This window comes from Chiroxiphia lanceolata, chromosome 21, assembly GCF_009829145.1.
Source record: "Chiroxiphia lanceolata isolate bChiLan1 chromosome 21, bChiLan1.pri, whole genome shotgun sequence".
NCBI lineage: Eukaryota > Metazoa > Chordata > Aves > Passeriformes > Pipridae > Chiroxiphia > Chiroxiphia lanceolata.
Window position 1 is genome coordinate 6099966 of NC_045657.1, and position 25792 is coordinate 6125757.

The 25792-nt window shown below is 55.2% G+C and overlaps 3 protein-coding genes and 1 non-coding gene across 4 annotated transcripts; 2 read left to right on the forward strand and 2 right to left on the reverse strand.

The window, feature by feature from the left end:
* Window positions 1–1154: 1154 nt before the first annotated feature.
* On the reverse strand, window positions 1155–5583 carry TRUB2 (TruB pseudouridine synthase family member 2). The gene is made up of 8 exons (XM_032707991.1): window positions 5465–5583; window positions 5243–5371; window positions 5016–5090; window positions 4414–4475; window positions 4043–4124; window positions 3424–3496; window positions 2853–2989; window positions 1155–2092 (listed from the first exon to the last, which is right to left on the reverse strand). Exons 1-8 carry the CDS (start codon window positions 5556–5558, stop codon window positions 1803–1805), a joined length of 942 nt encoding a protein of 313 aa, XP_032563882.1. The 5' UTR covers window positions 5559–5583; the 3' UTR covers window positions 1155–1802.
* Window positions 5584–5615: 32 nt separating this feature from the next.
* COQ4 (coenzyme Q4) lies at window positions 5616–11161 on the forward strand. Its single transcript, XM_032707984.1, has 6 exons — window positions 5616–6008; window positions 6497–6593; window positions 8225–8327; window positions 8449–8578; window positions 9337–9430; window positions 9986–11161. The coding sequence occupies exons 1-6, from the start codon at window positions 5624–5626 to the stop codon at window positions 10146–10148; spliced, it is 972 nt and encodes a 323-aa protein (XP_032563875.1). The 5' UTR covers window positions 5616–5623; the 3' UTR covers window positions 10149–11161.
* A 1499-nt stretch (window positions 11162–12660) lies between these two features.
* TRNAR-UCU lies at window positions 12661–12752 on the reverse strand. The gene is given in 2 exon segments: window positions 12661–12696; window positions 12716–12752. It is a non-coding gene; the product is annotated as a tRNA-Arg (tRNA).
* Window positions 12753–12895: 143 nt separating this feature from the next.
* Window positions 12896–23232, forward strand: SLC27A4 (solute carrier family 27 member 4). Its single transcript, XM_032708534.1, has 13 exons — window positions 12896–12995; window positions 15376–15542; window positions 16209–16603; window positions 17293–17451; window positions 17800–17869; window positions 17976–18067; window positions 18607–18716; window positions 19144–19353; window positions 19580–19706; window positions 19877–20014; window positions 20179–20343; window positions 20782–20928; window positions 21168–23232. The coding sequence occupies exons 2-13, from the start codon at window positions 15382–15384 to the stop codon at window positions 21323–21325; spliced, it is 1932 nt and encodes a 643-aa protein (XP_032564425.1). The 5' UTR covers window positions 12896–12995; window positions 15376–15381; the 3' UTR covers window positions 21326–23232.
* Window positions 23233–25792: the final 2560 nt, after the last annotated feature.

Consider the following 25792-nt stretch of genomic DNA (forward strand, 5'->3'; position numbering starts at 1 on the left):
GGCCAGATCAGAATGGACTCTCGGGGGAATGGTTACAGGTATATCCCACGCTCCTCTGCCAAGGGTGGAAAATTCCCATGTTTTGGAGTAGTTTTAAGGGGAGGAAAAAAGTCACAAGAAGGCAAGAACTGGGAAATGCAAACTTTGTTATTAACTGCTGCTATTTTGGCTGGTATTTTGTGTGTGGAAGAACTGGTTCAGCCTGGAGTGTTCCAACCAAAATGTTCCTCTGGCGATGGCACATGCAACTGGAATTTGGTTTTGCAATGGGAAGTATGTATGGGAATTCTTCAGTTTGTGTTAGGTGTGAGCTGTGGGGATGAAGTATAGTCCACTGGAAAGTTACTGAAGGTTATTTAAGGAGTGAGAAATCCACGTTTTCTTCCCATCTGCGTAGCAGCACTGGGACTAAAACTTGCAGCTGTAGCTGTGCAAGTGTCCTGCACAGGGGTTACCCTTCAGGTAGCACAGGGCACAGTGCCTGGGGAAGGTGGTGCCCTGATCCCAATCCCTTGTCCATGGAGGATAAACACCCACAGTACAACACGAAGTAAGAGCAGAATGTCCTCGGGGAGTCCCTGCTGCTGGCACGGTGGCTCTGCCACGCGGTGGCAGCTGCGTTCCACGGCTCTTCCGGCTGCTCTGTGCAGGGAAACCCACCACTGAGAGATTCCAGGGACTAAATGATTCCTGGAACACTTCAGGACAGGACTGCACAGTTGCCATTGAGGTACTTCATCGTGGCCCCTCCGACTGCCCTTCCCAGAGCTACTCTTGGACCTTCATGGCTGTCACCTGGAGGATGAAATACGCTGGCTTTTGCCCAAGTCCAGGAGAGGAACAGAACAGATCTGCTTTCTATAAATAAACCTCCCAACTCGCTAACTAAGTGTAGAGCTGGAAGAACACTGAGTGCAATAATGGTAAGTGTAATTCACATTTTTAACTTAAATTTAGAAAGTGTGTTTCTGCTAAGTTAGGCCCAGCTATAATGAGCTGACAGAGACCAAGGGGTGTCACAGAGCTCAGAGTTTCACCGAAGGGCAGGACATGCTGTCTGCACAGAGCTGCTGCAGAGCAGGATACCACAGACCCCTCAACACCTTTGGCTCCTCAGGGGAAAAAAAAGAATTAAAAAATAGCACATACTGGGATTTTTTATGAGTCAGTGTATTCATGGATGAGTACTGAGCCAAGAACCAGCCTCTTCTTCCCCTTTAGGTCACTTGCAGTTTTATTTCTTGTGTCTCCTGTGCATCAGTCCCCATTACAAGCCACTTCTCATCACACACACCTATTCTGGATATAACCATTTCCTTGCATTGCTTTGGGTAAGCTGTTTTCTCCTGCACATCCCTCATTTACCCTGATCTTGAGTCTTGTGTCTGAAAGCAGGGCTAATGGAAAGAAAACACTCTAAGGCAACAGAGGGAAAATAAAATCCATATAGTAGATAAGTTATGCTGCCAGTTGCAAGGAACAAATCTGTGCAGTCAAGGGAATACAGCTCTCTAAGATGCTATTTCCTGCTGCTAGACAATTTGGGAATGGGCTTTTATATCCCTTAGCAACCTAATGTTCTCAAAGTCAACAGGAATTTTGGCACAGCTACCTCCCGTTAATGAACTGTTTGTGATGCTTTCAAAAAACTGATACAGCCTGTCACTGGGAAAAAAAAGAAAGCCTCTGATTAAAGTCATCTCAAGGAAAGGCTGGAAGTGAACTGCAATTAACCTCTTTCCTTCTGCTGTCCATCAGGGATCGCTGCAGGGATTGCTCATGGATGTCCCCCCTCAGCACCCTCAGCTGTCTGCACCCTGGGCCGTCTGCACATCCAGCTGATGAACAGGGCTGTTATCCCGATGTCCCAGTGTTTTCTCTATCTCTGTTTCCACTCTAAGCCGACAGTTCCGAATGGCATCCTGGATACTCCGCAGGTCCCACTGGGTTCTGGGCAGGGCATCGTCCAGCGTGAAAACCCCGTCGCGTGTTCTCCGCACTTGTGTGCACACGGCCGAGGATTTCAGCTCCAGGCCGATCTCGTGAACTACCTTCCGGAGGTACTGCTGGGTCTCATGCAAGCAGTGGATTTCTAGGAGGACAGAGAGATTCCTTCAGAAGCAGCAAAGCTTTGACACAAGCTCAGACTTTGTAAATCCAGACATCACTTGCAGTTAGGCTGAAAGAACTGGTTTGGCAGAAGGCACTATTTAAGATACAGCATGGGCGGATTATGATTTTCTGGAATACTGCAGGGTGTCTTAGCCCTGCCCAGAGTGAATACTTTAGGAAAACAAACCCATAAATACAAGAGAATAATGTAGAAATTTAGGTATTTCAAAGGCGAAAATAAAAGGCACTTTTTTAATAAGGCAAATAGTTTGTGAGGAGAAGGAGACTGGATGCAGGAAAGCAAACCACGCTTTAAAAAACCCCAACCACCCAGCACTGAAATGCACTGCACTGAATCATTGGGATAAGAAGAATTTTGCCCCTTAGGTATTCACAATGCAAATTTTCTGGCCTCAGACTCAGATCTGGAACTGGCAGGGAAATGAACTGGGTGTACAGCTGGATGGATCTACCAGAGCAGCTTCAGTACTGTGAAGATTCCAGATCCTCCCCTACCAAAGAATCTTTCAACCACCCTGAAGAGTTCATCAAAAGAGGACATGCTTTGGTGACTTTGGAAACTTCAAATCCTTCAGATTTTCTGCAGGGATTAGCAGTTACAAGTTGATGAGAAATTCTCACCAAGTTATTTGGCATTAAATCACAATTCAGAAACTGAATTTTACCAACTTGATTTGCCATAACACAGAGTTCCCCAGTGCATTCTGGGCCAGTCCTACCTAGCTGGAATTCTGGAAGTGCAAACTGGAGGCATCGGATCGCTGTGATTATCGGGGGGCTTTTATCCATGGGACGAATCAACCCTTTGACAGCCAGCTCGTAAGCCTCTTGTGTTTTCATATCAATGTTAGAATACCTGGAAAAACAAAAAAGGGGGCAGAACAGACATTTAGTACTTCTCTCCAATGGGATTCAAAATATCTCCACCCCCAACAAAGCAGAGCTGCAGTTTTTGTTCTTGAAACTGCCTCTCTGTTGAGTTTCTGCATATATTTTAATACTGTCAGTGGTGTAGCACAGTTTGGGAGGGAGGTACCTGGTCATGTCTGCAAGATATTTTTGTCAGCCCTAATGTAGCAAATTGGTCTAAAAACAGCTGGAGATTTCAGGATACAAGGACACTTAACTGCAACCTCTCACCAGAGCACTCCCAGTAACTCCTCTCTGCCCCTGGCAAGCATTCCAACCTTTAAAGACTTCGATTATGGGAAACAAAACCCTCTCCTTTGTTTTACAGACCGGCAAATGGCAGTGGGATCAGGTCAGCTCATTTCCCCCTGGGATACCCACATCAGCAGGGCCTTGTGATTGGTCCCTTGAATGACAGCGAGAATCCGTTCCAGCTTCTCCCTTGTGACATGATCTGCAAATATTAAGGCAGAAACAAAGTCTCAATTATCCATCCAGAAACTGGAAAGAGACAGCAGCCTGAAACGTGCCACCGAGGTATTGCTGTCCCTTGGGCAGTCACATCAAAAGGGGCTGATGAGAGGTGGCCTCAGCAGAGCCACTTTCCCTGGCTGCACATGGAGCAGCACAGCACTGGACTGCAAAGGGAAGAGTTACTTTGCTTAATTCATTTCAAGATGTCGATGCTCCAGTTTCTCTTATCGGGTGTTTGAAGAGTTTCATTCAATGAAAGCTTTTAACTGCTATCACCAAGTGTGATTTACAGAGATCTGGGTCTTGACCAACCCAGTAGCAATGACTGTGGCCAGCACTTATAATGGCTTTTATATTTTATATTGTGTTATATTTAGAACAAGTGGACTACAACATCAATAACAAACAGAAACCATGTAAGGGGCAGCTTTTTTCATGCAATTCACCTGGTTAAATGCTTTGCAGTTAGTGTGCTGTTTGGTGTTCTGTATTTAAAAAAAAAAACCACATAAAAACGGTTTCTTACCAAATGTTGTCTTCTCTATTAGCTTCCCTGTGTCCGAGAAATCATCAGTGGCTTTACCAAACAGCCCACCAACACTGTAAACCTGGAAGAAAGGCAAAGAGCACAGTTTAATCAAGGAAATACTCCCAGCAATTGAGGAGCAGTGTTGTGCCATGCAGCTGTGAGGAGTGACAGCAGCATCTGGAGCTCTAAAGGCCATGAGTGGATGCTCACGGTAAGGGCAAGGTTCTGGACCTTGAAAAGCTCTCAAAAGCATTGGTGGGTTTGAAACTGGAGAGCAGAACCACCCTCACAAAGTCCAGGGCACTGGGGCAGGACCAAGGGTATAATCACCCTCCAATGTTCCGAGGCCATTCAGAGCCAGCACCTACCTTGGTCAGGTGGCAGTTGTACAGGTCAGTGAGCAGCTTGTTCCCATGGCCAATGCCAAGCACTGAAACACAGAAAATGGGGAACCTGTTATTCAGCCACTCATGAAGTCACTGATCTGCATTTATAGAGCGCTGCCCACTCTCACCACTCTTTCCCCTGGACAGGGCTGTATCTCCTTAGGAGTCATGTCTGAGCAGTGCAATTAGACCCCCAAATGATTGCCTGTCATGAAAATTTTAAGGCTGTATCCAGAGTTCTTGGATTTCTCCTGAACTTTACACCTGGGTACTTGGGCAAACACTCAGCAGTAACACAGCAAAGCCAGTTGAGGTGGTACAGCAGAGATGGGGGGTTATGTGGCAGTTCAGGAGCTTGGAGTCCCCGAGCAAAGCCCTGTGTGCTGGGGGTGAGGGGTCACTCCCATCTCCTGACTTTCCCAGTGGCTTGTGGGGCGTTTCTTCTGTGTTTTAGCACTTATCCTCCAGCTGGGCTGTGAGACCCGAGGGCTGACACTGTGCAGTGGCTGAGCTTCCACCACTTCTTCCCCCTGCAGAAACCCATCACCTTGCAGAACATGGTGCCACTCCAGGATGAGACCCACCGAAGACTCCTGAAGCCTTCACGTCCAGCCGGTGACCCGCTCCGATCTTCAGCCGCCTGAACCGCGGGCCTTGGACTGCAACGGAGACAGCGAGGGGTCAGTTCACGGAGCCCGCCCGGGGCTCCCACCATTCCCACGCTCCCACCACCCCGATGCTCCCATCATCCCCCAGCTCCCACCATCCCCATGCTCCCACCACTCCCACCTCCCCCAGCCAAGGCCCTTACCGAGGGGGTGGTCGGCCAGCACCGGCACCCTGGTAGGCACCAGCTCCAGGGCCCCGCCGCCGCTCGGTGCCGGTGTCGGTAGGAAGCGGATCTGCTGCCGCGGGGCGCGTCTCGGCGCCGCGTTCAGCTCTGCAAAGAGATGCGGAGGGGGCGGTCAGGGGCGGCTGGCGACCCCCGGGGATGCGATGGGACGGGTCCCGCCGCCGGTCCCGACGCGCTCACCGCGCAGCAGCCGCGTCTCCACCGCCTCCCGGACGCGGCACCAGGTCACCCCCGCCGGCTTGTACACGGCGAAGAGCCCGGCCGGCCCCGCCATGCCGCGCTCCCGGCCCGCTCCGCCCCGTCCGGGCGCTTCCGGGGCAGCGCCGGGGCCGGGCCGGGATGCGGCGGCTGCTGCTGCGGGCGGCGGGAGCGGTGCGGGCGGGGGTCCCGCTGCTGCGGGCGGGTCCCGGCTCCCCGGGCGAGTGCTTCCCACCGGACCCACCGCAGCCCCTGCGGCGTTCGGGCCGGTCCTTCACTCGGGTCTGTCCCTCCCCCGGGCCGGTCCCTCACCCGGTGCTCCCCGCAGGCACAGCCCGGCTGAGCCACAGCGATCCGCGGGGCTGGGATGGACACGGCGGGGAGGAGGAGGAGGAGGAGGAGGAGGTGGAGGCGGAGGAAGGGTGGCACCCGCTTTACCCCAGCCACATCCCCACCAGCCCGCTGCAGAAGGCGCTGCTGGCCGCCGGCTCCGCGGTCATGGCGCTCTATGACCCCTACAGACACGGTAAGCCCGGACAGGGCAGTGCCTGCCAAACACGTCCGGGAGATCCCACCCTGTGTCTCCTAAAAGCTTCACAGGAGTTTATTTCTCTGTCTGTTGAGTAAGAACTTTAGTTATGGGATAAGCGCAGGGCTGAGAGCTGGCCTGAGGCAGGAGGCTGTGGAAGAGAGGGGGTGAGGAACCCAAACACACCCCAATGGCTTCTTCATGACCGTCTGTGATGCCACCCAGCCCTGCCTCATTCCTCTATGGTCCCTCAGGTCTCATGCCTGCACCTACCTCCCATCCCCAGGAAGGGTCATGGGGGTGACACCAGGGCAGAGTAAGCCCCTGAGGCTGAAGATCTGTGGTTTGTGGGGTCCCCACTTTGCCACGGGCTTCCTGCTTGCTCCTGGTCAATGGGTTCATTACCTTATTTCCTCACCTGCCAACCTGAAACAGCTGGATATTGCAAAAACCGCTCTTGGGTCACTCTCTGGTCTCTCTTTCAGACATGGTGGCAGTCCTTGGGGAGACCACAGGCTGCCTGGCCCTGCCCAACCTGCGAGACAAGATGAAGCACCACCCTGAAGGTTACCGCATCCTCCAGTGCGTCCCTCGCATCCCTCCCGCCCTCACCCTGTTATTTCTGTGGGGAGGGAGACACAACACCAAGCACATTCCTTGGGCCCTGCAAAGGGAGAGCTTGAAAGCAATCCAGGCATTTTGTTAGCTCTAACCCTCCAGGCTGTTTATTTCACTTTATTTTGAACGATCCCAGGAGCCCTGTGACACGTCTAAGGGCGGGCACTGCTGCCTGTCTGTTCTGCTTCACTGCTGGAACTGGCAGCTGCCAACACCAGGAGATGCAGCAGCAGGCGCAGAGGAGAAATCCATGGATGTGGATGCTAAGCAGCAATAAGAACCCACCACACCCACTGATTTCTTCCCTGTGCCTGCTGCTGCATCTCCTTGCGTTGGAGACTTCATCTCTGTTGGTCTGCTTCCTCCTTAGACACCTCCATATTTTCTTTCCCAGTGCCCAGCAGCATCTCCCCAAGCTGTGAAATGAGCTTTTGTTTCCTTGTTAAGACTCGATCACTTTTGCTTCCATGTCTGCAGGGACTTGTTGAGCACAGCCAGGCTGAGGGCCAGGAGGGATTTCTCTTATTAACCAAGCTCTCACTGTGTATCTGCTTGCCTTCTCCCTGCTCCCTGTCATGTGTCACACCTGCCTCTTGTGTGCTGTTTGGGTTGTGCCACACAGGGACTGGGGAAAAGCTGCCTTTTGCCATATGTTTGTGCAGAGCAGCCTGATCCTGGCTCTGGATGTTGACCCGGAAAAGCATTAAGAGGACCAGGATGGGGCTGAGAGCCAGAGGAACTGCCCAGGGAGAGGGGACAGCAAAGGCACTGAGGGCTGGGGAGGGACATCCCCACCTGCTCCTTGCCCCGTGGTGTTGCAGGGATTTTTAGGGGTCCCATTTGTGCACACAAGTCTTTTTTTTTTATCCCCCAAGCTTCTGAGGTCCCTTTCACACCAAATACACAAGGAAGTGTCTGCAGCCAGTGTGAAGCAGGTGCTAGTCCTACTTATCTCCATAGCACCTCTGCTCCAGGAGCTGAGAAGCTCCTGGATCCACTGCAGGGCTTTTATCATGGGAAGTGTTTACCCTGTCCATGGAAATAAAAGGGCTTTTGTTTACTTCCAGGGCTGTGAGGCACCTGTTTGCCAACAACCTGGAGAGGAGACCTTTCCATGTGTGGCTGCCACGTGGCTGGTGGTGAAAGTCTGAGCAGGATTGAAATTAAACCTGTTTTTAGAACAAATTCCCTCCCCTCTTTAGGGCTGTTCCTTTGAAGCTCTGGCTGCTTTGCAGGGACACTAAAGAGCTCTGCTCTGCAGGGCTGGCTGTTGCTGGGGGCTGTGCCTGGCTGGCAGCACACGCAGCAGCAGTGTTTCAGTGCAGAGGACACCGGTGTTTTTCCCACCAGAGGTGCTGCAGGGGCACGAGATGAAAGCCCTTTTATTGCCAAGGCTTCAGGTAGATCCCTTAAGCAATTTGTGTGCCAGCCTCAGCAACAGGAATGCAGACAGGGCTGACCCTGCAGAGAGGAGTCAGGATCCGCACAAGGAAAAAGCAGAGGCATGGGATGGGGGTTTCCAAGGGCTCCTTTTCTCCAGGACCCCCAGCTGTGGGTTTCACTGAGGGTCTCAGTGACCTGTGTTTTGCTTTCAGGGAACGGCCTTGCATCCGTCTCTCCACCCTGGACATGTCCAGGCTGCGGGGGCTGCCGGATGGCTCGCTGGGCCGGGAGTACGTCCGGTTCTTGGAGGACAATGTGAGTGTGGGGTTTTGTGGTGTGCAGATTTCTGTGGCTGATCCCTGTGCTGGGAGCACAGGGTGTGCTTTAGACGGAGATTGGAGCCACAGAGTTGAGTTGGACCTCTTTGGATTTGCAGAAGGTTTCTCCGGACACCCGGATGCCACCCAAGTTTGTTGATGATGAAGAGTTGGCCTATGTGATCCAGAGGTACCGGGAAGTCCACGACCTGATGCACACCCTCCTGGGCATGCCAACCAACATGCTGGGTGAGCAGCACGGGCTCAGGGGGCTGCACTGCCAAACACCACCGATGCTTCTCGGCTGCCTCTCCCGGGAATGGAGGCCTGTCGGACTCCTTGATCCTCAGCCCAGTTTGGTGTGTGGGGAGGTTTGCATCATCACTGTCCTTCATCACTGGCTCTGTGGTGACCAAGAGGCCATGGGATGTCACCTTTTCCCTGCTGGGAGATGCTCTGCCCAAGCCCTGGGCACAGGCAGCTGCTGGGTGGGTGGTTGCTGCCTGGCAGGGAGGGTGGCACAGAGGGAGGGATGTTTCGCAAGCTCTGTGTGAAGGCAGAAGGGGGCTCCTTGTTGCTCCTTCTCTGCACGTCTCCGTGTCCTTTGCCCTCATTTTGTGTCTGACTCAACAGCAAGTCGCAAGTGGAGTCTTACTGGTTCTTGTGGGAACTGGTGTGACAGGTCTCCTACACAAGCTTTGGCTGAGCCCCAGAAGCTTTTGTAAAAGGCCTGTCCTGTGCTGGGAGACCAAGAGAGCCACACAGACCATCAGGCAATGGCACTGCTAAAGATCTACAGGGACTTGGCCTGCCTGTTCCCCAAGCTCACAGGGTGCTGTCCCTTTAGGGTGGGTGGTTTGTGAGGCCACGACCAGCCTTGGGAAGCATTCCCGAGTAGCCATCCTCAGGAAAGGCAGATGTGCAGCCTGTGTTGCAGGCCCTCAGGGCCCTGTCTGGCCCTTGACCCAGGTGTTCTGCCTGCTCATGGCCTCCCTGCTCCCTCCCAGGTGAGGTTGTGGTGAAGTGGTTCGAAGCCGTCCAGACGGGGCTGCCCATGTGTGTCCTGGGAGCAGCGTTCGGCCCCGTCCGTCTCAGCGCACGGTAGGCGCCCGTCTCTGCCCTGGGGATGTGCCAGCTTGGGTGGTGCTTCCCCACGTCCTCTGGGGATGAAGAGGGGACACTGCTGGTTTGCAGGGGGGAGTCAGTCTGGGATCCCTCTTCCCCAGGGAAGCAGTGACAGCGGGAGGCATGGCTTTGCCTGGTCGCTATAGCAGAACCTGATGCCTAATCTGCATTCAACACCAACCCCCTGTGCCAGGCAGGAGCAATTTCCAGGCCTTGGCATGTGTTGGGGGCCAGCAGGACCCTCACCACACTGACAGCTGTCCCTTGCCCCTGCACATCTGTTTTGTTGGCCCAGCAGTTGCAGAACCTGAGTTCTGGTCTTGGTTTTGGTGCTGACTGTAACCATCCTGGTACACCATCCTCTTCTGTGCCTCAGTTTTCCCTGTGAGTTAAGCAGAGGGGATGCTAGAAAGATAGAGGGATACATGAGACACATGAGTTTGGCACCTGCCTGCAATGGGAACTTGGAGAAGGAAATCGAAACCAAAGTATGGATATCAAAACTGCCACCACCTGTATTGTTTGTTCCAGAAAGCTGCAGGTCCTGGCCACTGAGCTGGTGCCCTGGGCGATCCGGAGCGGGCTCAACGCCAGCTGTGTCCTCAATGTCTACTACGAGCAGCGCTGGGAGCAGCCAGTGGAGTCCCTGCGGGAGGAGATCGGCATCTTCCCTCCCCCGGCCATTCGAGTGTGAGAGTTTAGGGAGGGCACAGGGGATCCCCGTTGTCAGACAACAGCCATTCCCTGCCCCGCTCCATATCCTCCTGCTTGGGAGTGCAGCGTGGCTCCATGGACCTGAGGGCTGAGTTTTCTTCTGCCAAGAGCTGGCACCATCCTGTTGGTGGAGGCCAAGTGGCACCTCCTTTTGCTGATGCCAAAAACTGGACCTTTTTTGCTGTTTGTGATTTCGGTTCAGGGATGTCAAGCACTGATGTGCCTTTGCCAGCTGAGTCTGGCTGCTCAGGTCCCCTGGCAGCAGCATTCCAGTACGGATGCTCCCAAATGCTGGGATGGAGAGGGAGCACACTGCAGCAAACTGGTGCCTTGGCCTTCTGCAGCTCTGGGCCTGTGCAGGTAAATCCTTCCTCCCACCTTCCCCAGGAAGATCAAGGCTTAAAATCTTGGAGTTGTCCCAGACTGGAGCTAAACTAGTAATTTCCAAAGTAGCGCAAGGGCAGGTTGGGTGTGTACAGTGGTGACATCCCATCTTGTATTGGTGGCTACCTGGTCTCCCGTTGGATCATATGGGATGTTCTTCACTCACGCCTTGGAGACCAGGCAGTGTGTGATTGTGTGCCCATGGGGCCAGGCAGGGAAATACTTCTGGATATTATCCCCGCTGAATTGGCTGTTTGAGAGCCAATCCCAGTCTGCTGTGTCTCTCTGTAGTCCCTTCCAGTCAAAAATTATGAAATCCACGTGATTGTGCTGGGTTTTCAATAGGAATCATCCCCTCCTTGGGCAACAGTACGACACAATTAGGAATAAGGGGTTGGCTCCAGAGAGCTCAGAAATGGCAGCTGCTCGTGCTGTGTCTGGGAGCTGATTGCTGTCTGAGTTAATTAACAGGGCTCCAGACTGCCAGCAGCCAGGGAGCAGAGTTGCTGGATGTGAGGGCAGAGAACCGCCGGGCCAGGGGCTCTTTGTGTGTGTGTGTTTGCTGTTGAAATTCCTTCTTGCTTAATAAAATCCATGGTGGAGCCTGTGGTTCGTTACCCCTGTCCTTTCTCCCCTCCTGAGGGGGAGATCTGATGTGAAAGCTCACCTTTTTTTTGGCTCCAGCAGGTTCTGCTGTTCTCTGTGGTGGTAGATGATGTCAGGGCACGTGCATGGCCACATATCCTTGGGGATCAGGGCACAAAATGGACTGTGGAACTGCGTGTTTCCAGCTGGGATTTGGGGATGCTGGGCTGTTAATTGGCTCCTCGTGATGATCGTTACAGAAGGGCCCAGACAGGGGAGGATTGGGGTACAGAGCAGGAGGAGGCTGAGGGCTTCCTAAAGTGATCCTGGTTCCTTAGGGGGGAAGGAGTTTCTCTTTTGGTGGCAAATGGGAGACATGGGATTGCCCTGCTGTCAGCTTCACTGGCCCTGTCGCAGTCTTGTGTGGGATGCTGGAGCAGGGGCTGACAGGGTGACCAGGGGTTGCTCCATACCAGGAGACTGAGGAGGGGGAAAACTCTTGGTTTTTTACGTTTAAGAGCAGACCTGGGAACAGAGGGACTGGCTTCCTTCCTATACCCCCAGACTCCCTGTTTTTGACTTCTTCCTCTATCATCCCACCAGCCAGAATTTTGGGGTTTGTCTAAAGCCTCCCTTTGGTCCCCAGAGTTATTTCAAGCAAATGCTAAAAGACAGCATATAAATACAATCTTCAGCTGCTGGCAGAATGCACAGCGTGGGGGGTGTCCTAGTGCAGTGGTCGAGATGAAAGAAACATTTGCCTCTAAAATGACCCAGAAATGTGCTTTTCTGCATTGGAAACGTGTCAGAGCCTTGAGGTGGATAAACCGAAGGGCAGCAAAGCTTTGCTTCCAGAAGCTGTGAGCAGCAGTCAAGGAAACCGTGGGAAGCGATGGCCGCGAGAGAGGGTTTTGCTGCATTTTGGGTTATTTAGAGCGGCCGTGCAGCGCTCAGGCTGCCAGTGATGGTGGTGCCGCCTTCGCGCAGCCACGTGTGGCTCGGTGGGCTGGTGCCAGCGCTACAGAAATGGCTCGTCATGTAATTTTAAACGGCATCTGCTGAGCCCGGATCATGTAACGGCCTCCGCGGCTCCTGATCCCGCAGCCGCCTCTTGTGGAGCCTGCGGGAAGGAAGGCGACGGGGAGGGGGGCGGGGGGGGAGGCGGTGGTGTGATTTTGGGAGGGCAGACACCAGCCACGTGAAAATGCTTTTTTTGGAGGGGACATCTTCGCTGTGGGCAAGTGGCAGCTCCACCACGGCTGTGCGGTGACGCGATAAGAATAACTCCTTCCAGAAAAGCTGGGAGCGATGCCTGGTTATTGGTCCCTTGGCAGGGCTGCGCCCAAGGCTCCCATTCGCGGGTGGGTCCGGCTCCGGTGCCAAAACGGGGCTCCCCATCCACGGTGTCCCCAGGGCGGGCGGACCCTGCGCGGCGGCAGCGCCCAGGGTCATTCGCGGGGTCCCCCCGGCGCGTTCCAGCCGCGGAGCCCCGGGAGCGATCGCCGCGCCCCGGCGGCAAAATGCGACTCTGGTGGGACTCGAACCCACAACCTTTGAATGACTCCCGTCACACAGCGCTAGAAGTCCAATGCGCTATCCATTGCGCCACAGAGCCCTTGCTCAGCCGCGCCGCCCTCACCGCCTCTTCCCGCCGGCGCCGCACCCGCCCCGCCCGCGCCGCCGCTCCCCGGGACCGCGCCCGTCTCCGCGGGGCCGGGCCGGTGCACCGGGCGGGACTACAGCTCCCGGCGGCCCGCGCTGCCTCCCGCCCCGCCCCGCCCTGTGCCGCAGCGCCGGGCGGGCCCCGCTCCTGCTCCCGGCGCAGGTGGCCGGGCCGCAGCGGACGCCCCGGAGCCCGGTAAGAGCGCGGCACCGTCTCCCCCCCTCCCGCTCCGTCAGCTCCTGGCGCTGCCTCCCCGCGGGCGGCCCACGGGCTCCTCGTCGGGCGCCGCGGCCCTGCGGGCGGTTCCGGGGTCGCTCAGCCCCCGCTGTCTCCGTATGAGGTACCGGGGCTCTTTGTGGGGCACCGGGGCCCCTCAGCCCCGCGGTGTCCCCGAGGGCGCGCTGCGGGTCCCCGCCCGCCGAGAGCGGCTCTGCCCGCGCGGTTCCGGGGCCTGGCCGGGGTGGGGTGGAGGGGCCCGGCTGCATCGTGGGGCGAGGCCCTCCTGGCTCTGCTGCCCCGGGGGATCGGGCTGGGGCAGCGCTGCTCGCCCTCCCTGCTGGGGACCCTGCCCAGGGCAGGTGTGGGGACACGGACTCTGCCCAGGGCCGGTGTGGGGACAGGTGCCTCCCCAGGTGCCATTAGCGCTAAGGCTTCTCAGAGCCTGGTTGTCTGCTCGTAGTACCCCCCTGTGACCCGCTCCCCGGGCCCTCCTCGGGCTCGGTGCCCCCGGGGTGGATCCCCGCCGTTTGCCTCGGTGCCTGCTGGCTGTGAGCTACAGGCAGGTCTTGGTTTTCTCTGTGCTGATGCAGCTGGACAAGACCTGAATCCGTAACGCAGGGCTGGAGGTCTCTGGCAGCGACACACCGGGTATCTCTTGGTAATCTATCTCTGCAGGAGGCACCGGGATGCCGGTGCAAGGTGGAGATGTGAGCGGAGGATAACAGGGGCCTGCCTGGGCCTGTCTTGCTTTCAAGCGGGAGATTAAGCACCTTGCTGCCCACACAGAGTGTGGCTCCCTCGCTGCTGGCTCTCCACATCTGTCTGTCTGTCTGATGAGAGCCTGTAAGGAAGAGCCCAGGTCCTGGCTGAGCCACAGTAGTTTGATGGTGATCTAGAAGTTGCCCTGTGTAAGTGCAGAAAGAGGCTACCAGGTGAAAACACAGAGAGTCCTACCCTGCTAAAAGGCCAAGGGACTGTGTTGTGGGACATCAGGCCAGGGAGGTATTTGGCAGAGAGAAAGGCCACTGGCACAAGGGGGGATGTCAGGCCAGGGGCTGCAGGTGGGAGGATGTCCCCAGGTCCCCACCTGTGAGCAGCATCTTGTGCTTTGGTGCATCCCAGCCTGCTGCTGGTGACATGGCTGGGGGGGGGACAGCTGGTGTGACATGCCAGGACACAATGACCACGTGGCACTGCCTTGGCTTCCCCGCTGCCACCATCTGGTACCAAATCCACAGAGGCTCCCCAGATCTGGGGGCACTGCACGGAGCAGAGGGAAAGCCACAAGTGTTGCTCCTGGTGCCACCAGCTGTGGTAGAGCCCACTCAGGGCTTCCAGCTTCAGAGCAGTGAATCCACCTTCGAGAGGGAAATGGAAATGACGTCAGTGTTTCCTTCCTCTTCGTCCATGTCAGGAAGGGGCAGTTTTACTAGGAGCCCTTGAGCTGTGAGTGTCATGTTGCTGTCACTTTCCTCCTCCCTGCGCTGTCCCCTGAAAAGAGGCTTTGCTAGATCACAGTCTCCTGGGAGTCTCAGAGCCACATCTGGGGTGTGTTTGGGATGAGGACAGAGGTGCTGCTTTTGGGGACAAGTACCAGAGACTGAGTCACTGTCCCCAGGGCATGGGGCAGGGGTCTGGGCACTCCTGGCAGCAGTGGCAGCCCTTGTTCTGCCCACTCCAGCCTGGCCTCATCCCTGACGTGCTCTGGCAGTGTCTCCAGCAGAGCCAGGCCAGGAAACTGCTCACCAACACGAGGGTTTACAAACACAAACGGAGTTCAAAGGGCTGAGTTTCCTGTCCCTGATCTTGTCTGAGCTGTGCTGGGGAGCATATGAAGCTATGCTCTCCCAACAGCCATGTTGGCTGTCCTGGAGCCAGGTTTGCAGGAGAACTCGTGCTGGGGGCCTGGGAGGCTCTGGGGTCTGGGGACAGAGGGATCTCTGAGGTAGAGAGGAATTTGGAGCTGGGCTTTGCCAGGCTGAAAGTGAGGGGCTGAGACAGCCCTGCCTGGCATCCGTGGAAGTGACTTTATCCTGCACCTCATGCTGCTAGGGTATGGCCATACTCCTGGCTGATGTGCAGTATTTGGCTCCCCAGGTGGGAATGACCAGGTTCTCAGTTAACACCAAGCGGTGCCATGCTGGTGACTCAACTGGAGGCCATTTCAGAGGTCAGATAAAGTTACATCCGTGAGAGCTCTGGGCTGCTGGGTTGCGTCCTCACTGCCAGGAGGAATGATGACTCAGGGACCTCATCCAGGAAATTGGGGGCTGCTCAGGCATCCCCCACCCACGGGTTTGTTATCCTCAAGTCCAGCGTGCGTGGGTTGATGGCCGTGGTTTCTCTCTGCCCGCAGGCCACGATGCTGCGTCTGGCTGCTTTTGCAGCGGTGCTGCTGTTCCTCAGGGTCACTTTGGAACTGTCCTGGGCCCAGGCCATCCCCGCTCTCTTCATCTTCTACCTTGGATCCGGCGGATGGGAATTCTTCCTCATATTCCTCAAGACATTACGAAGGGACGTCACGTAGGTGTCCTGGCTTGGATGGCCCAACCATCCACCCTTCCCCTGGCCCTCTGCTGTGCCCTGGTGTGTGTGAGCACAGCCCCCAGCTCCTTGCACAGCCCTGGGTTTCTGCTGGCACCTGGCCTGGCTGGAAGGAAATCTCCCTCTGCCGTGCCCTGGCAGCTCCAAACTCTTGGGCATAGTTTTCACAGGAAGGATAGATTTCAGCTGAGCTCAAAGTCTAGTGACTGCCCTTGTACTTCACCCTGTCCCCAAAGCTGCTGGTCTGTCACCAGGTCCCTGTGCAGGGTTCATTCTGATCTAGTACCAGGCTGTGCCAACTCCTGGCAAGGATTTGTGGGGAGGGAGCAGTGGCACCTCTTGGAGAGCAGCTGAGGCTCAAAGATGCCCTTTTGATCAGGGACATCCCTGTCTGCAGCCTTGCAAAACACCTCTCCCTGGCCTCTATCGGTCCCTGGCTGTGAGCATCTTTGCAGATGAGCTCTGCCTATGTCCACACTGCTCAGGGGAACACCCATAGCTGCTGCTGACCTAGAGTAGGGCTTGGAGTAGTGCTGGGCTGTTGCAGCTCCTAGGAAAGTCCTCATGCTGTGCTGGCTTTATTGGAAAAAGTGGTTTTGCAGGGGTCACTGAGCAGCTGCCCTCTTGCTCCCCTTCCTTTGGCAGCACGGGGCTGGTCCTGTTGCGGGTGAAGTGGCAGGTATGGAGGCACGTGAGGGAGAAGAACACAATTGCCAAGATCTTCCAGAAGACCGCGAGGAAGTATCCAGAGAAGACAGCACTGATCTTCCAAGGCACGGGTGAGAGCTGGACCTTCCGGCGGCTGGACGAGTACTCCAACCAGGTGGCCAATTTCTTCTACGGCCAAGGCTTCCGCTCCGGTGACGTGGTGGCCCTTTTCATGGAGTCCCGCAATCAGTACGTGGGGCTGTGGCTCGGCTTGGCCAAGATCGGGGTGGAGACGGCCCTCGTGAACTCCCACCTGCGCATGGAGGCCTTGCTGCACTGCATCACCATCTCCAACTCCAAGGCTGTGGTTTTTGGGGTGGAGATGATGGAAGGTGAGGGGCTGGCAGATGTTTTGGGGGTGCTTTGGACTGGAGGGAGGTGTGTCTAGTCTATGGGTTCAGTGTTCCTTTCCTGTCCACCACAGAGTAGAGATCTGGAAGGGAGTGGGCAGTTGAATCATCCAGGAATTAGATCTGGTTTTGGGGTTTTTTTTCTTGTTGGTTCCTTTGGACACTGGGCAGGATGTGGAGTGCAGTGCTGTCTGCCTCCCAGGCAGGCCAGCCTGGGTGTGAGGATCCTTCCTTGTGCCTCTCAGGTCCATCCCTGACACAGAGCCCTGGGCTGGGCTAGGCCTGCCCTGCTGCACAGGAGGAGCCTCTCCTTGCTCTCCATGGCTGTTACCACATCCCTGCAGCACCTTGGCTCCAGCTCCTTGTGTGTTTCAGCCCACACCTCTCATGTTGATGGTGTCAACAGACCTCTTGGCACCAAAGAGATTTTCGATGGGGAAAGGTGGAGAACAGGATCTTCTGGTCCCTGAAGAGGCCTGGGCTGTGGCCCCAGCACCTCTTAATGATGGGAACATCTGCCTGGGATGGCTGGGAGCCCTCTGGGGACTCTGCCAAGCACAGCGGGGGTACTGCTGCCTGGGGCTGTGTCTCACTGAGGCTGCAAGGGCAGGGGGTCTCTGTGCTATAACCACCCAGCAGTCTTTCTCCAGCTCCCCTCTTTACTTTCTTAGCAATGCAGGAAGTGCAGCCCTCCCTGGACAAATCCATCCATCTCTTCTGGTCTGGGGAAGGAAGTCCTGAATCCACGCTTCCTGGTGTGAAACACCTGGACCCCCTCCTGCAGATGGCCCAGCGACACCAGCCACCCACCCCTGACAAGGGCTTTCTTGGTACGTGGTCAGCTCTTGGGGGCCAATCTCACAATGGTGTTTTTGTGGATCAGCCAGTTACAGCCCTGGCAAGATCGTCTGCTTAGTATGCCAATGGCATGGGGTGTTTGGGATGGGTCTTACTCCAGTGTCTGAAGCCCAGTCCTGTGTGGAGCAGTATCCTGTCGTGCCTTCCCTGTGTCCAACAGACCTGATCTGCCTGGGGTGATCGCAGCATGTTGGTGCTGTCACATAAGGGTTTTGGCTCCACTGACAGGAGCAGAGTGTATAAATTTTGCTCGTCCCTCTCTCCTGGTTCAGCCAGCTCCCAGCTTGGGAATGTGACTCTGTTTCCTCATTCCTCTCCAGATAAACTCTTCTACATCTACACCTCTGGCACAACAGGGCTGCCCAAGGCTGCCATCGTGGTGAACTGCCGGTAAGGCTGTGGGCAGGGGCTCAGGGGAGGACAGGGCTGAGCTCTGCCCTGTCCTAGCACAGCACCTCCAGCCCTGCTCCTGACCTGCCTCTTCACCCTCCCCCAGGTACTTCCGCATGTCCAGCTTAGTTTTTTATGGTTTTCGGATGAGGTCTGACGATGTGATGTACGACTGCCTCCCGCTCTACCACGCTGCAGGTAACGTGTGCCATACAGAGCCTGGCATCCTGGGACTGTCTCGTCCCTAAGCCAAGCCCAGGGCTCAGGCTGGAGGCTGGTGTGGCAGCAATCTCCATGTTGAGGAGGAGCTGCCTGCTGCTCACAGTGTGTGACTGAGGCTTTCTGCTTTTTCCCTGGGAGCCAAGAATTGATCTGGCTGACCTTTGGAGTGGGGATTGTGTGGGGCGGGCATTATCCCAGCTCCTGTCCTGGCTTTGGAATAGCTGTTCCTTATTGCTGTTCTCTGTAGAAAGCCAGAGGGGAGAGTCAAAGGGAAGGGGAAGTGGTGCCTGCCTGGCTGGCTGAGACGTGCTGGGATGTTTAGGTGCAAAGTGCTGCCCCACATCTCGCTGCCATGTGTCTCCTCCCCGGTGCCAGTGATCCTGAGGGATTTGGCTGGGTGAACCCCAGTGCTGTGAGCCAGCCATGGGCTCTGCCTTGCCCTACCAGGCCTCTCTTCAGGTGGCTGGGTTGGAGGTGTGTGGGGACTGAGGGCTTTCCTGACTGCCTCTTCACAGGGAACATCGTGGGGATCGGGCAGTGCCTCCTGCAGGGAATGACAGTTGTCATCCGCAAGAAGTTCTCGGCCTCGCACTTCTGGGAGGACTGCGTGAAATACAACTGCACGGTGAGGCTGTGAGGCAAGAGGCCAGCCAGGAGTGGGGAGCAGAGCCTGGGGATCTATGCTGTGCTGGGGAGAGCCCAGCTGCTGGAAGAGGGAGAGGTCTGGACCAGTTCTGCCTGTCCTTCTGAAATCACCTTCCAAGGTGATGGGGCTGTGTCCTTCTCACCTGGACTGGTAACTCCATGTGTCTAAGCCCTTCCCATGCTCCAGTGTTAGCCAGGAGATATCTGATGGGTTTCACAGCCTGGAGAGGTGGGTTAACCAGGGAAGGACAGGCACTGGATGAGCTCACAGGACTCCTGGGTTTTACTGGGGCCTCTTTAGGGGACTTTGGGCATGTTGTGCCATTCCTACCTGCCCTGAAGAAACCCCAGCCAACCTGGGGCCTGGCAGAGGGGTCCTATGAGCCTTTCCTCTCTATTACTCCCAGATTGTGCAGTACATCGGGGAGATCTGCCGCTACCTGCTGAACCAGCCATACCAGGAGGCGGAGCGGCAGCACCGGGTGCGGATGGCGGTGGGCAACGGGCTGCGAGCCTCCATCTGGAGGGAGTTCATGGCCCGCTTCGGCATCGCCCAGGTGGCCGAGTTCTACGGGGCCACCGAGTGCAACTGCAGCCTGGGAAACTTCGATGGCAACGTAAGGCCCCTCCCTCGTGTCCTAAAGGGTGACAGCTGGCCTGGGCAGCATTGGAAACCCAGGTGGGCTGTTTGCTCCAAGAGGCTTGGCATGGGTTGCCATCCACCCAGAAGGGTTTTGGTTGTTGTGTGATGCCAGCTCTGTGGTATCCTAGGTGTGTGTGGGCAGTAGGCTCGGGCGGGACAACGTCCCTGCCACCCACAGCTCTGAGCTCTTTCTGTTCTAGGTTGGGTCATGTGGCTTCAACAGCAGGATCCTGCCAGGTGTGTACCCCATTGGCTTGGTGAAGGTGGACGAAGACACCATGGAGCTGATCCGGGGGCCGGATGGTGTCTGTATCAGCTGTAAACCAGGTGAGGGCACCCACAGGGATAAATCTCCTCAGCCCCCTGTGAGTCTTTCACAAACACTTCAAGATAATTTCCCTGGCTTTGAGTCTCTGCTCAGTTAAATCCCATTAGACACCCTTTTTGCTTGGGTGTGGGTGGTTGCTTCTTCTCTTCATCCCCTCTTCTCCCCACAGGGGAGCCGGGGCAGCTGGTGGGTCGCATTGTCAGGAGCAATCCCCTGCAGCACTTTGATGGCTACCTGAATCAGTCAGCCACCAACAAGAAAATCGCCAGGGACGTGTTTGCAAAAGGGGACGCTGCCTATCTCACAGGTGAGGCAAGCAGGGCCCCTCTGTCCACTGGGAGTGGAGGAGAAGGGCACCTGGGTGTGGGTGGGGACTGTCCTAGGCTAGTGACACTGCCCTGAGATGCTCCAGCATTGTTCCTAGTCCCTCTAACACCTCATTTTACTTGCTTATTCCTTGCTTTCTTGTAGGGGATGTGCTGGTGATGGATAAATATGGCTACATGTACTTCCGTGACCGCACCGGGGACACGTTCCGCTGGAAAGGGGAGAACGTCTCCACCACAGAGGTGGAGGGAACGCTGAGCCGCATCCTCAACCTGACGGACGTGGTGGTTTATGGGGTGGAGGTCCCAGGTAGCTGAGAGGGAAGAGGACAATCAGGGGAGGCAGAGAAGCCTCCAGCACTTGAATGTGAGCGTGTCCTGCATGTCCAGATGGACGTGTCCCTTTGCAAGAGGGTGGGCCAAGGCTCCCTGTGGGCGAGCTGGGAAGAGGCCACAGGGGATGAGCCTAGTGGGAACCAGAGGGTTCTGTCCCTCTCTCAAGCTTTGGTCTGATTCTGACTGGTTTGGAAGGACCCGGTGTCCCTTCTGGACAGGCTCCTCTGGGAGGAGGTGACCAGGACTGCAGGGTGTCACTGGTAGCCTTTGCCACAGGGTGGTGACACAGCTGGACGTGCCAGCGCTTCGGGACAAAGCAGAGTCTGTGCCAGAGGCCTTGCTGGTGTGGGGCAGAGGGAGATAACGCTATGGGGATGGTGTGTCTGAGTGCTCTCCCTTCTCTGCCTCTTAGGGATAGAAGGGAAGGCAGGAATGGCAGCCATCGCTGATCCAGAGAACTCCTGTGACCTGGAGGACTTTTCCAGCAAGCTGAAAAAGGCGCTGCCGCTGTACGCGCGTCCCGTCTTCCTGCGGTTCCTGCACGAAGTCTCCAAGACAAGTGAGCCATGGCACGCACACTCCATGGACAAGGAGCTGGGAGAGCCTGGGAGGGGGAAGCTGGGTACAGAGATCAACCTGTAGGGTGGGGATGGAGCCCCTCTGCCCCACAGAGCCCCTGTTCCTCAGGTGGTTTCAAGGCATGGGATGCAAGGCTGGGTCTGAGGCAGCACAGGTGTGGTGGGGATGGAAGTGTATGTGGCCAGTGACCCCTTATTCCTTCTTCTCTCCCCGTTCCAGGCACTTACAAGTTCCAGAAGATGGAGCTGCGGAAGCAGGGCTTTGACCCTGTGGTGGTGAAGGACAAGTTGTATTTTCTGGACTCCAGGCAAGGCCGATACCTGCCACTGGACCAGGCAGCGTTCGGCAGGATCCAGTCAGGAGACCAGAAGCTGTAACCGGTGGGGCTCAAGCAAGGCACCTACCAAATCCTGCTGGGGAGAGGGGGCAAGGCAGGCACCGGGGAAGGAAAGGTTCACGGAGCGATACAAAGGCACTCTAGAGATTTTATTTGACGAGTTTTACAGATCAGGGTTTGGGGGGAACACAAAGGGGACCGAGGGGAGGGGGATGGTCACATACCAAAGCATTGACTCATTATGGCTTTATTTTCTACTTGGTACAGCGGTGGTGGTCCCGTGCCATGGGGGGGGCAGGGCCCTGGCCAGTTGAAGAGGAGTGGGGTGCCCCTGCCATTCCACTTTGCTTTTCCTGTCTTTTCCCTCCCTTTTCCTGCGTGCAGCAACCCTTCCTTGTGAAGGCCATGAAGGGACCAGTGCTGGGCTCTTCCCCACTCCTCCACCAAGCAGCCAGCTCCTCCTTGGCACAGGGACCCCACTGGCAGAGGGAAGCTGGGTGCCAGGCGCAGCCCCTGCCCTCTGCATGGCCCTGCTGGTGTCGTGTGTCTGCTGTGAAGCAGGGGAGCAGGGTAGTGTTGGGCTCAGGAGGGGGACAGGGATGTGTTTCTGCCATGCCTTTCTCTCTCCTGGGGATGACATTTTTCACAATCACACGCACATTATATTATATTATATATATATATATTATACACGCTGACTTTTTTTTTTCAATCTTAATTTATTGTCTATACTTTTGAATGTGTCCCGGGTTTGTGCAGTAGGTGGAGGGATAGCCCAGACCTGTCCTCTCTTGGATAGTCCTTCTCTCTCACAAGGAGATGGGAAGCTCATCTGGGACTGATTCTCCTCTTCCAGCGTGGGTGCAGCTGTATATGTCCTTGTGGCCTTGCTTCATGGTGGAGGACATGAGCAAATCCCACTATCTTGTGGACACTTCTCTGGGTCTTTTACTTCCGTCTTTCGTGGATGCAGCCTTGTTTTGTGGACCTTCTTCATGGCAAAAAGCAAGTGGGAAAGTGGGAAGAAGGGCCTAGTTTGCCTTTGCTTAGACATACTCAGCACCACGGAGCAGCTCTCAGGGCTTTCCTGCCGTGATGTCAGTGCCTGGACATGGGAGGTAACTTGCCTGGGGAGAGAACGTCCTCTGGAGGGTGGCCTCTGTGAGAGCCTGACTTCATGTGCTCTGCATCCCTTCCCAAAAGAGCCCTCCCTGTCTCCAGCACCGGAGCGAGGCCCTGAAGTGAAATGTCCATGTGAAACACCTGACCTGTGCTATGTGAATTCCCCGTGTTGTGTCCGACATGAAACAGCCTCAGCAGCAATGTCTGATTCCAGTCCTCGGAGACCATGCAGAAATGTCTCTTCCAGAGAAAACTCTGGGTTGGGGTTTCTTCTTCTTTATTTTTTTTTTTTAATAATTTGTTTTTATGCTTTTAGCAGGGTTATTCCTTAAAACAACGTCTGTCTTTTGTGAGGGCAAGGTGTGTCTGCTCTTCTAGCTGTGCTTCCACACCAACGTTCCTGCCTGCCCCAGTCTGTCCTGGTCTCACAATTAAACACAAGTATGGGCTATGCTGGAGTTTCCTACCTCTTCCTTGTGCAATCCTGCTCTGTGGGGGTAGACAAGACACTGTGCCAGTTTGGGAGCTGGGAACTGCCACTCCAGAGCACTGCCTCCTTGTGTGGACTTTGGCTCATCTCAGAGCAGGGGGAAAAAGCCCCTTGGTGCTGTGTTTAATGACTGTGTGAAAACAACCTGTTGATCAGACCCTTCCCAGTCCCCTCTACCACCTCCCTGCTCCCCCTTTCTCCTGGTCCTGCTCTCAGCATTGCCATCCCAGTTTGTCCTGGACCAGTTCTCCCTGGCACATCTGGCTTGTCCACCCCTCTCCTGTTCCCTCTTTCTTCTTCATGCAGCTTCTCTCCACACTAAACCTCACAGCTCATCTCTGCCGTTGTAGACAAGTTTTTTGGTACCCATTCCCCGTCCCTTTGCTTCTAGAACCATCCTTTAGACCCTTTGCCTTCAAAGGGTCTCCTGGTGCCAGGAGACCCCAGCTTCTTCTTGGTACATGGGTGCCAAGAGAAATGTCTTCCATGAGCCTGAGTGAAGTGTGTTGCCTGGTGAAACACACTATGGGAAAAGTGCTGGAAATTTGCATCCATTATATACCAGATGCACTTCTGGACATGTTCAAATTGGTGGCTTCTCCACCATCTCTAAGCTAAAAGCTTTTAGTCTCAGTTCTCTGAACACAGTGACTTGCCAGTCTTCGTCCCAAAGCAGTGGGAGAACTCAGTGGAAAACCGGCCTCACCCCCACAGCCCTGAAGAGCTCTCAAACCAGGTGCCTTTGCTGGGGGGGTGGTCATAGGTAGGGGCCCGGGGGTCTGGTGCAGGGTGTGCAGTGGTGGCTGCCTCCTCTGCGGCTGCTCTGGTCCTGCTTTGGGATCCTGTTCCACTCGGAGCCACCGGAGGAGGGCAGGCTGGGCTCGGCAAACGCCTCACCCGCGGGGATATACATCCTTATGCACTCCCCGGGGGTTTCACAGCCCGTGTGTGCTGTTCAGAGCCCTGGAAGCGTGGGGTGCTGAAGCAGGGGGGTTACCCACTCAGGGAGCTGGGCAGCCCCTGTCCGAGGTGGAGGGGAAATTTTGGGTAGAGATGATGGTGCTGGGTGTGAGGCCAGTGGCAATCCCAGGTGCTTGGTGTCTGCTCTGCTCAGGCTCCCAACAGGAGCTGTGCCTGATGGAGACTTGGGCAGCACCGAGGACACCGAGCTGTGCCAGGTGGGTGGTGGGCAGAGACCTGAACCACCGACCTCAACCAGCCCTCTGCTAAAGGGATTAGGGAAAAACTTGGCCTTCCTCAAGTCAGACCTGAGGGTCGTTGCCCGGAGATGGATGGTTTGAAGTGGTACAGGAGGATATGGGAGAGCTGTGCTCCCTTCCTGGGGGAGATGTCGGTGCTGCCCTGCACACAAAGCTGCTCCAAAGGAAGAGGGGCTGCAGGGCAAAGCTCAGCACTGTATTTGTCTGTCTGAGAGCAGGTTAGGTTAAAAAAGCCATGGAAATTCTGCATTCAGGGCACTGCCTGTTAACTGCAGGTGCAAATAGCTTTGTAAGATCCTGGAAGTATGGCTGTTGTTTGCAAGTGAGCCTGTACAAGTGAAGCCTTGCTTATGTTGCTGGGTTTTAGAGATGGAGGGGCATTAGAAACCTGTGAGAGGAGCAGGATTTAGCATTTCAGTGCTGGGGGGCTGGTCCCTGCTGGAGATCTGGTGGCTGGGGAAAATTCCTGACTGAGGAGGGTTATGTTGCACTTGGCAGTGCTTCAAGACTCCCTGCAACACCCAGCTACACCAATTAGAGGTTTTCCGCCGGCTGTCAGCTTTGAGTTGAAATCCTGGGGCCTTTTTAAAGTCCCAGCTCCTCTGGAAAAATGAAGCCTAGGTGCAAGTGTCCCTGAAGCTCTCGGCCCAGGAATACAAGTGCAGGTGTGGTACCAAGCCTGGGATCAATGCTGGGACACTTCCATCAGAGAGGTGTTTGGAAAGAAGTAGACAATGTTTAATCATAGTCTTGATTTTTTTAAATTTCTCCTTGTTAGTGCAGGAAGAGGCTAATTGGATGCTCTATGATTAGAGACACTTTGCAAGACATCCCTCCCCTTTGATCAATATGCTAGTCTAGCTCAGCAGATAAAAGTACTCTACATGAAGTATGAGGTATTATTCTTTTTTAATTAAAACACTTAAAATGCTGTTTGCATGAGGTTAAGAAAACATTAAAATCCTTTCCTGGGTTATTATCAGACTATTAATTTAAGTAAAGCCAAAGAGCTTTACAAACCAAATGTACTTTTCCCCATGTAGATAACTGCTTCTCCCAGGCTCTGTGTCCTGCACAGTGACAGGAATATCAAGGAAAAAAAAGAAATTTCACCAACTTTCTTTCTGATCAGCATCTCTTTCCAGCTCTAGGTCCAGCTCAGCCGGGCCACGCTTGTTATGCAAAACTGGAATGTATTTTAGCTTTAATGTAGGCAGAGGCTTTGCAAGTTGCTCAGGACCTTTTGGGGTGAAATTAATTTTTGCTGCTGACAAAGTCTGTGACAATCTTTAATGCTGCATCTCTCCAGCCTCCCCCTGCCACTCTTGGTGTGCCAGAGCCTTCCCAAACAATGACAGCCGCCTGCTCCTCCGCACTGGGGAGCTGGCTTTGCCTTTAAGCAGAGACAGGGAAATATTCTCAACTAAAGAAGGGACTATCCTTTGGTGCACTCTTTAGAAATGGAAATACTCGATTCCCCTGAGTGGTTTCAGTGTAACCAAGAGCAGGGCCAGGGGCGGCTTCTCCCCCTCCAGTCTGAAGGGGCTGTGTGGCTGGGGATTCCACCAAAATGATGGTCTGTGGAGATCTCATCATCCTGTGTGAGGGAAAGGACAGCAGCTTTCCTTCTCAAAGCAAAAGGGCTTTACGAGGGAAGCAAATGTCCTTATGGCAA